Raw genomic sequence first — 10,487 nt, forward strand, 5'->3', positions numbered from 1 at the left:
CGCATACACTCACTCTCTCAGCTCTGCCTCCGTCTGATTGAGTACCTCTTCATTCTTGGGCACTCAGCAGCAGTCGCTGTCCGTCTCTCTCTCTCTCTCTCTCTCACACACACACACTCACACACCCTCTGGAAGGAATCCTGCAGTTTGCGGCTGCAGCACTCTGGATATGCCGGACTGTCTGCTCTGAGGTGGGAGATGGGCCTGAGAGCTTGTGTGTAAGAATCTGTTCCTGATTCATTTTGTAAGTTTAGTGCTAATGTGTGCATTGTTGGTGCCACGGTCCTGCATGGAAGTTCATTACGTCCTGTGATGGTCTGTTTGGAAGTTTCGGACCAAGTGATTTACTAATGCTGTCTTTTGGGTGTATTTTTAGTTACTGTGCATGGAAATTCAGATATTAAGTTATAAGTTTAATGTATTGAGTCAAATCAAATAGCAATTATGCATGCCTCTACCTACAAGTAAAAGAAGGTGTAAATACTTGTTTTACACACTATAAAGGCACTATAAAGTTGGACATTGACGCTGTGAAATCTTAGACTTGCGTGGCAGTCGTTGTATATTTTGGGGAGATTGCCTTTGGTTTGATTAATTACTAGATCTAATTGCCTGAATATGTTTATATTTGCTGGTTCACCAAACCACTTTTTTATAGTCAGCTTGCAACTATGCAGTCAGCAGATCCTCCAGAGCTCGGACTCAAACTCTAAACCCAATAACTGCCACAGACATTTCAGTCTCCTGGGATTTGAAGCTTCTCAGATCTCACACACGCACACACACATTCACACGCACATGAGTTAGTCATACACTCGTAAATACACAAATGCTGTCCTCAATAGAACTCACAGCGTATATCATTACAAATATCTCTTGATACTATAAAATAAAAATATGAGAACTGCTAAATAATTTGGCCGCACAACATGTGACATTCTCACAGACTATAAGAAATGTGTTTTCTCTAGCAGTGGCTTTGTATGTTAGTTTTCAAAACCATCATAAATGACAATATTTTTAGTAAATTCTGTCCTCCGAATTAAAATGTAAATCTCAATATCACCAGATTTTAATTAACTGAAAAATTCAATTGTATTAAATACCAGGTCGGAGAACGCTGTCACATGTTTTTAAATGTTATAAATGTATACAATACAATTTATTAATGATTAACAATTAATATTTATTTATTGTCTGAAACATTTTTTTTATAATTATTATTTGATCATTTTTGACAGTGTAACATTAAGCATAAGTATTTCGAATGAGTTAACATCAAAACAAAAAAAAATTAATTGAAATATAAAACAATTATGAAACACACACACACACACAGTTTAATGAATGTTTTGTTTTAATTTATTTTTTTATTTGTTGTAACTGAAAAATATATATATTAAATGTATAGGTTCCACTTTGACAACTTACCCCATATAATGTAGAAACACAACCGTATAGGCCTATATGTGCCCATACAGAAAATTACATAAACCTCAACACATTTCTTTAAAATAATCAATAACTGCTAAGCTGTAATTCTTATTCACGATACTTTTCCTTCACATATTTTATTCACAGCTGACACGTCCTTCACTGGCTGTAAGTGCTTCTTACTCTCACTTTCTGTAATTTGATTTGCATATAGTTCGCATTTAGAGCTCATCTTCTGTATCGACAAGAATCATCTTCAGAATCGTTCTGAGAGTGAATCAGTGAGTCCTCTTGTCCCAGATTAACCTCTACCTGTATGTCCTGTTTATAGGCTTTGTTTGTCTAACAGCTGGTAAATGTCTGATGTTGCTACTCAGTAAATAAAAGAAGACAGATGAGTTTTGTTTCGCAACATGACTGTGAAGGTGCAACCTTTGTGATATGTTGGGAGCCACCTGGCCCTCAATGTGATTCCTGTCAGTATAACTGTGCACTGAAAGCCAAAAATACATTGGTTTAAAGTTAGGAAAGCATTCAGAGCAGTTTCACATTGGATACCAGGGCCTTATGTGTTTTATGTCTTGACTGGGTGTCGTCAAAGTCCTTTAAATCATCAAAAGGACTTAAAATAGACTTCTATAATTAATGTGTGGTTTATAAAATATTAAAAACAACAACATGTACACTGCCTTTTAAAAGATTGGGGTTGGGTTTTTTTTTTTTTAATAAAGTTATACATTTATTCAGGAAGGATTCTTTTGAAATTTATATTTGTCAAGTAAAAAATAAAAAAATCACACAGGTGTTGGACAAAATAATGTGAACACCCATTATTATAGAGGTTAATATCGTGTGTAGGCTATAGTGAGAAAAAAACCTTGTGATTGTCTTTTATTTATCCTGTTGTTTTCTATACTCTCTAGTTTGTATACCTATGTTCAGCAGTATTTAGTACAAGCCGTGGGTGAAATGGGTGAGTTGTCAGACTTCCAAAAAGGGCAAATCATGGGAGCCCATTTAGCAGGAGCGTCTGTAACCTCAACAGCCTAATTGGTTGGTGTTTTAAGAACAACAGCATGGCAAGACTTCATCAGCGAAGAAGAATAGTGATCAAAAACTGAAAGTGAATGATAGGGACCAGCGATCACTAAGAAGGACTGTGTCCAAACTACACAGAACTATACTGCAGCAAAGTGACAGCAAACCTCAGTATTTACCTTGAGGACCCCGTTTCCTCAAAAACCGACCACAGAGAACCTCACAAAGCCAACATCCGCAACTGTGAAAAAAATTGGTTTAATGGCGTCAAGATCATAAAACCTGGACTGTTGGAGCACAAACTTCAACATCTTCCCTGGCCAAATCAATCTCCTGACTTGAATATTATCACACCGCTGCGGGCAGTTCTCTGAAACAACTGGCAGATGTTCTGTTCGATGACAGTCAACTGCAGACTATTCAAAAGTTGTATGAATCTATTCTAAGAAGATTGGAAGCTGTATTAAAGGCAAATGGTGGTAAAACACCTTAAAGAAATATTGCCTATTTTTCAGACGTTCACATTATTTTGCCCAACCAAGTTGGGTTTTTTTTTTGTACAGGTTTTCATTTATATGTCTAAAACACTTGTCCCCTCACCTCAATCAGATCACGAGGACGAGGTGTTTCCATGTGGATACAGATCCAAAGATTCTAGCAACTGGATAAGCCAGAAACGCGAGGAGGAAAAGGACAGGTTTGTGGCTGAACGTTGTGCTAGGTTTAAATTCTGAATGTTGTAGACTAATACTGATATTGCAGCTTTAATGGGTTAGACCAAAATCTTCTGTAAAGTTAATTTGTGGTCACGCTTAAGCTTTCACCATGAACTGCTTGCAACTCTCTTTAATGGATTCGGCTGGTTTTGCAGCCTCGTCCCCAAGCGGAACGACACCAGCAGTGGAAAGGACAAGAAACGGACAGACTCCAGCAGACGTTCAGCCATGCATGGCTCCACCCTTATATTCGTCCTTATTGGGGTGCTCCTGTACTTGATGATGGGGGCTTTGGTGTTCAATGCCCTGGAGGCTCCACATGAGGAAAGCCATCATGATGAGCTGCAAGCTACCCGTAAGGAGTTCTTGGGCAACTACACATGTGTAGACCCTGAGCATCTATCGAAACTGATAGATGTAAGTATTGTTGCATGTTATGATTATTTTTATAATCGATTAATCTGGTCAATCGATTAATCAGATTTTTAAAAACCAAATTTAAATTTTGTATATACTGAAACAAAAAACAAAAAAACTTGTTATTCCACATCCTGATCAGTGTTCTTTGTATTGGTACACAGTTGCTCCCACGTAGCCTCTATGTTAAAACTGTGTCTTCAGAACTAGTTTGACCAACTAGCAGTTAGCCAAAGGGGAATCAGTCTGGATTCATTTTTGGATTCACATTAGACCAATCTATGTTTTTATGCAACTGACTTAAAAATGTTATGATGACTTCACTTGTAAGACTAGTCTAAGTATTTTATGCAACCAGCCACTGATTAATCAAAATTCGTTGTTGATTTTTTAAATTTAGATTGTTATCAATCAGCCCTAGAAGTAAACTATTGGCTTAAAGGTGCTGTATGTAATGTTCTGACTGTACTAAGGCATAAAAATGCCACAATATGCAGATATTTACAAAACATGCTAAGTTGACTTACTTGTTTCTTTGAAAAACAATGCAATTCCAGAATGCTACAGCCAATTATTCTACTTTGAAATGTGCGTTCCAAGTCGGAATGTCTGTTTTTGTTTTGGTCTGTGTGATTCCGCCCACTGCCAATTAACCCAATAGTATTTCGAGACCCTGGGTTGCCAGTTGGTGGAAAACACAGCACATTGCAACCATGAAAGCCTGCAAATGAACTGGGACAGAGATCGCAGATTCTACCCAACCTAAAAAGTTCTATGATCAGAGGCATATTAAAATTTGGACTCAACCTGTGTTTAATATCTAATCTTTTTCCCCTATACTCCATTGTCTCTATACAGGTGGTGGCAGAGGCTATCAGTGTTGGAGTTGACCCCAACAGTAATACCACATTCAGCACCAGTTGGGACCTGGCCAGTGCTTTCTTCTTCTGTGGCACCATTGTCACCACCATCGGTATGGGACTGCCACATCACTGGCTGAACACACCTGCATGTTAAAGCTAGAGCCTGGCCTGGCCTCTGCATTCTGGGGATCATTGGCACTGTGAGATGTCTAAAAATATCTGCCATCAGATCACAGCAAGTGTTTGTCTGTGGTCCAGGTTATGGGAACATTTCTCCAAAGACAACGTGGGGTCAGCTCTTCTGCATCTGCTATACACTGGTGGGCATTCCTTTGTTTGGATTTCTATTGGCTGCCGCAGGAGACCATCTGGGGACGTCGCTGAGGAATGCCATTGCTAAAGTTGAAGCTCTTTTATGGGTAAATGATGATGATGACAAACATAACCTCACAAGACAATCATTATTTAAAATATTATCATTGTATTATTTTATAAACAGTCTTTCATACACTTTCCTGGCTCTTATACATCAAGGTGCAGTAAACCTTTGTCACAGTGATTCATTTCCAGCTTTCTTGACATTTTTCTTCAGTCTTCTTTATTTTCTCCATTCAGAAGTGGAAGGTGAGCCCGACCATTGTGCGTGTCATCACCGCTGTGCTGTCCATCCTGCTGGGCTGTGTTCTCTTCATCTTTGTGCCAATTTTAGTCTTCCAGAAGGTCGAAGATTGGACTTGGCTAGAATCCGCCTACTTTGTGGTCATCACCCTCACTACAGTGGGCTTTGGAGACTATGTTGCAGGTACCACTGGGGGAAATCCTGAAATGTTTGCTCACTTGCAACAGTTTGATGAATAGCTTGCACTTTATTTCGAGATCAAATTGATTGAAACTAAGATATGTAAGCATCTGTCCTGTCTCTTGTCTTCTTGCTCAAGAAGATGTTTAACCCTCAGCGAAGAAGACCTCATTTAACCGTGGCACGTTCTTTCATGATACGTAATATTAAAAAAACAAACCACTGCAGACATCTTGTGGTGGGCGTTTAATGGGTTGATTGTTTTTCAATGGCTCCATTCCACCATTTCCAATCCACCATTGAATCCAACATCTTACCACTATTTACCAAGAAACACACTTAAAAGAATAGTTCACCCAAAAATGAAAAATCATGTACTCACCCTCATGTTGTTCCAAATGAGTATGACACTAACGCAGAACACAAAACAAGATATTTTGAAGAATGTTTCAGCTGTTTTTGTCCATATTATGAAAGTCAATGGAACTTTAAAAAAAAAAAAAAAGCACACAAAGTTCAGTTAATCCATACGGGTATATTCCAAGATGTCTGAATTCAAATGATTATTTTTTAATGATCAAAATAAAATTCAAAATAAAATCTCAACAAATTAGAATATGGTGACATGCCAATCAGCTAATCAACTCAAAACACCTGCAAAGGTTTCCTGAGCCTTCAAAATGGTCTCTCAGTTTGGTTCACTAGGCTACACAATCATGGGGAAGACTGCTGATCTGACAGTTGTCCAGAAGACAATCATTGACACCCTTCACAAAGAGGGTAAGCCACAAACATTCATTGACAAAGAAGCTGGCTGTTCACAGAGTACTGTATCCAAGCATGTTAACAGAAAGTGGAAGGAAAAAGTGTGGAAGAAAAAGATACACCACGACATTCTAATTTATTGAGATGCACCTGTATATGCAGACTACATCAAATATGGTGACACAAACCTCAAACATCAAATGCTGTCAAACCTAATTGGTTCTTGTCCAAACATTTTAGGTTTGTCTCACCATTTTTGTCTGTATGCATTAATCAAACGTTCATTTCAAATGTTTTCACTGAATTAATTTCACGCTAACTTTATGTCCTTCTTGGAGCTTGAAAATGTTTGGGCCCCATTGACTTTCATAATACGGACAAAAAAATGCTGAAACATTCTTCAGAATATCTTCCTTTGTGTTCAACAGAATAACTAAAGTCAAACAAATTTGGAACTGCATGACGGTGATTACATGATGACACAATTTTCATTTTTGGGTGAACTATAAATTTGAATAAATTACTCTATGTATTTTGTAAATTTCTTGTCCATCAGGTGATGGCGGTGATGCAGGTAAAAATCATTGGTACAAGCCTCTGGTGTGGTTCTGGGTTTTGTTTGGATTGGCCTACTTTGTGTCCATTCTTTCCATGATTGGGAACTGGATCCTGGTTCTTACCAAAAAAACCCGAGCTGAGGTAGGCCAATGATTCAATCTTGATGTCTAATTAATTTTTTATAATCAAATGTTTTGAGCAGTTAATGAATAAGGTTAGTGCCTGGTCAGACTCAACACTGCAACTCAAATGTGATTTTTAACTTCTCTTCTCAATTCCGGCCCCTTCTATCTTCTTGATAACCTTCCTTCCATTTCCCCTCATACCCGTAGTGCATCTCCACATCTCCTATTAACCTAAAATCTGCATCAAATTTCAATCATTCTGTTCATGGTGACATACAAATCTCTCCATAACTCTCAAGCCTTTCCATTTCTCCTGCCCTACTTTCTGCTCCCAGATGGAGGGGTTGAGAGCACATGCCTCAGACTGGACTCAGAACATCCAGAACATGTCTGTGGATTTCAACATGTCTGGAAAATTTGAAGATCCTTTCAAGCACACAAGACGAAAGCGGCGTCACAGGCGCCACAGACACCACAGACACAATGGCAGTGAGGGTAGAGCCGGAGAGGATGGAAAAGAGGAGAATGAATCCGAATCCAGCTCCTACTCGGGTTCATCGGATGAGTCAGAAAGCAGCTCTGAGTCACAGTCGGAGGTAACCCAAACAGACCGGGTCCCGGAGGGAGTGGGTAGCGACAAGGGCAAAGATTTAGTGAAAGAAGAAAAACTCCATGCCATGCCCAAAGATCCCGTCCTCTCTCAGCCCTTGGATTACCTTGGGGAAAATCTTGCGTACATCGATGAGTCTTCAGATGCAGTGAGTGGCAAGATTCACCTGGACCCCCTGCTGGATGTACCAGAATCGAACCCAGCTTCTATAGACAGGCCCAAAAGGAGACGTCAAAGGAGACACTTGAGAAGGGATCAACAGAAACCCAAGACTCCTAAAACCAGTCCCAACGAACCAGAGAATAAAGCGCCAAATGGAGACATTAGACAGAAAGATCCACCTACGCCAAAGCTGTGAGCGTCAAGGTGTTCATGGGGTTTGTAGCTCCTCAGAAAAGCCTCTTTGGAATAAAGTTTTGCTACTTTGCTAGCTTTAGGATATTCTGTGCTCCACAGGGAAGGCACCTGGCGTTATTCTCAGATTTTACTGGGACAAAATAAGAAACTATCCATGTGGGGTGGGGGGGGGGTGAAATCACAGCATGAGTGAGAAATTTTATTGGGTAATCAGATAGGGGCCTGATGTGCAGGAAGGCCATGGTGATCAGACACTTAGTGCCATCTACTGGCCGTTCACTGCACATGACTGGCTCATTTGTTTATGGATGCACTGACCATCAGTGAATGTTTGATTTGTGTGTGCCTTTCACTTCTTTCCTAATATCAGAATAATACAGGAATGACACTAATCCATGTTACTGATCCAACTCAAATGATGCTTACTGCTTGAGTTCATCAAACTGTAACTGTTTTGTATTAGTGGTAAATAACATTGCTATGGAAGCCTGTTTCTGCTTCAAGTAAAAAAAATTAAAAAAAGAGGTACCAATAATTTTATTTCTCATGTCTGCAAGTTTGACTCCGTTGTAACTTTATTTTTACTTTTTCTCAGGATTTCTCAATCTTGCAACTTTATAAATAACAAACGACACTTTATATCTCACAATATAAGTATTTCTCATAATTGTGACTTATTCCTAGTTGCCACTTTTTCCTGTAATTCCAATTTTTTTTCTCATAATTGCAACTTTGCTTCAGATTACTACAACTTCATATCTCACACGTCATATATTTTGATATATATAACTCTATAATTACATTTGTGGGATTATATAATTCTGACTAAATCCCACAATTGCTACTTTGTTTATTGTAACTTTATACCTTTACCATAAATGCGACTTCACATCTCACAACTGTCGTATATCTTGAAATTGTGACTTTAAATTTAAAAAAAAGAAAAAGAAAAAAAGTGTTATGCGTTAGCAATTATATTTCTCATAAATCTTATTTCAGCTTTTTAATCTTAAAATTGACAATGTGACTAATTTTCATAAATCCACCTTTGTTTCTCATAATTTTGATTTTTAATCTCAGTTGCTACTGTCTTGTGATTGCGACGTTATAATTGTGACTTTGTGTCCAACTATTAATATAACAACGGTGTCTTAAATTGCAACTTTTAAAGGGGTCATATGCTTTTTTAAAGATCATTATTTTGTGTATTTGGTGTAACTGAATATGTTGACATGCTTTAATGTTCAAAAAACACATTATTTTTCAAATACTGTACATTATTGTAGGTCCTCTATGCCCCGCCTCTCTCAAACGCTTCGTTTTCTACAAAGCCCCCTCCTTTGACAAGCGCAGTCTGCTCTGATTGGCCAACTGACCCAGTGCATTGTGATTGGCCGAACACCACAAGCACGCGTCGGAAATGTAACCCTTACCATAATCGCAGCTTCATGCACAATCAGCTTGTAACACTCCAAAGAGAAAGGAAAACTTGAAATCGCATCATATGACCCCTTTAACATAACAATTTTTCCACTTTTTTTGCCCTACATGTAATTGTGACTTTAAATCTCAGTTGCCACTTTTTTTTTAAATTGATAATTTCTCATAATGGCGACTCTGTTATTAATAATTTAGACGTATTTTTTTAATGAGGCAGAAACAGGCATTGGTATTGTGTACATGCATCTCGAACAGGAAAGCTGCGTTCAGATGGCTCGTGAGTGTGGTGCGTGTATTTTCCCTTAACTCATTAAAGTAACTTGAGAGGTTCAACCCTTCTAGGAACTAAGACGAAACCACATCAGGACTGACCCGTAACAAGGTTTATTGCAATTCAGCACTGCGGTTAGTTCATTACATTTATGTGGTCAAGTTACAGACAAAGGAGGAAGGAAAAGATTAACTTGTTACACAGTACCATAATCCTTTTATTTTGTCACAGTCTGTATTTCACTGGGGTTTGATCTTCAGCGTTCACTTTAAAGAGCTGCAGGTTAAAAAAAATAAATCTTTACTCCATCAGAATCGTAGTACTTTTGTACAGTCATGACTGTCAAAAACGCCATTTAAAATATATGAGACTACATGGGTGTAATGTGCTCACCACATTCATAGAGCTTGTTGATTCTCTGAATGTCAATGTCAGACAATTCCTGCCTCTGTCCAATCTGTACTAAAGGGTTAGGAATTGGAACGATGGTTTCCATGCCATATGTAATGGTGAAGGCTGTCCTGCAGATGAAGGGTGAGAGTGAATTCCCTTGAGGATGTACTTTATATATCCGTACTGAAGCATGAATTCAAAAGTAATATGGGTGAAGTTTTACCTTCCATAATGCATGATGGAGTTGTAGTCATAAGGGGTATTGAGATTATTTGTGTCCTTTATTTGAAAGTTGTGTGCAGATGCTGTGCAAGGGCAAACAAGTGTTCATTGGTACGGAGGTTTTTCATTAAGATAAAATAAAACGATTTTTTAAAATCACCTCTAGAATTTGAGATTGGTCCACATTCTCTCTCACACACACACACCTTGTGGAATATTCTGCCAGTTGATCCAGATGTACTGGTCTCTGTCGCTCCTGGTGTGTTCGTGGTGGAACCCCAGAGAATGGAGGAGCTCATGCTCAATGATCCCGTGAAAAACACAGCCGCCCACAGACAGAGACAACTGCTGTTTACCTCCAGCTCTCCCTACAGTAGACGAGCAGCTGTAAAGAACACACATATACATGTGTGTGTATACACATACATATTCAAAGAACTGAAATTCACAAAATCACCAAAAAAAAAAAAAAAAACCCT

At 38.5% G+C, this 10,487-nt stretch overlaps 2 protein-coding genes across 4 annotated transcripts in view; one reads left to right on the forward strand and one right to left on the reverse strand.

Annotated features, from left to right (window-relative positions):
- Nucleotides 1-7,837, forward strand: LOC107715362 (potassium channel subfamily K member 4-like). 3 transcript variants are annotated; one of them, XM_016521479.1, is made up of 8 exons: nt 1-244; nt 3,082-3,169; nt 3,344-3,605; nt 4,464-4,578; nt 4,727-4,887; nt 5,084-5,270; nt 6,589-6,731; nt 7,051-7,837. In XM_016521479.1, exons 3-8 carry the CDS (start codon nt 3,417-3,419, stop codon nt 7,681-7,683), a joined length of 1,428 nt encoding a protein of 475 aa, XP_016376965.1. In that variant the 5' UTR covers nt 1-244; nt 3,082-3,169; nt 3,344-3,416; the 3' UTR covers nt 7,684-7,837. The 3 variants fall into 3 exon arrangements, with proteins under 3 accessions (XP_016376965.1, XP_016376964.1, XP_016376966.1); XM_016521478.1 differs by having other exon boundaries at nt 1-218; XM_016521480.1 differs by having other exon boundaries at nt 1-191.
- Nucleotides 7,838-9,490: 1,653 nt separating this feature from the next.
- The window catches only part of LOC107715261 (high choriolytic enzyme 1-like), a 12,155-nt gene continuing 11,158 nt past the window's right edge, over nt 9,491-10,487 (reverse strand). The window contains exons 7-10 of the mRNA XM_016521345.1: nt 10,215-10,393; nt 10,010-10,091; nt 9,787-9,914; nt 9,491-9,669 (exon numbers count right to left, since the gene is read on the reverse strand). Coding sequence (XP_016376831.1) covers nt 9,662-9,669; nt 9,787-9,914; nt 10,010-10,091; nt 10,215-10,393 — 397 coding nt within the window. The 3' untranslated portion in view covers nt 9,491-9,661. The remainder of the gene's footprint in view (nt 9,670-9,786; nt 9,915-10,009; nt 10,092-10,214; nt 10,394-10,487) is intronic.

The sequence above is a fragment of the Sinocyclocheilus rhinocerous genome, unplaced genomic scaffold (genome assembly GCF_001515625.1).
Source record: "Sinocyclocheilus rhinocerous isolate Xijiao unplaced genomic scaffold, SAMN03320098_v1.1 scaffold299, whole genome shotgun sequence".
NCBI lineage: Eukaryota > Metazoa > Chordata > Actinopteri > Cypriniformes > Cyprinidae > Sinocyclocheilus > Sinocyclocheilus rhinocerous.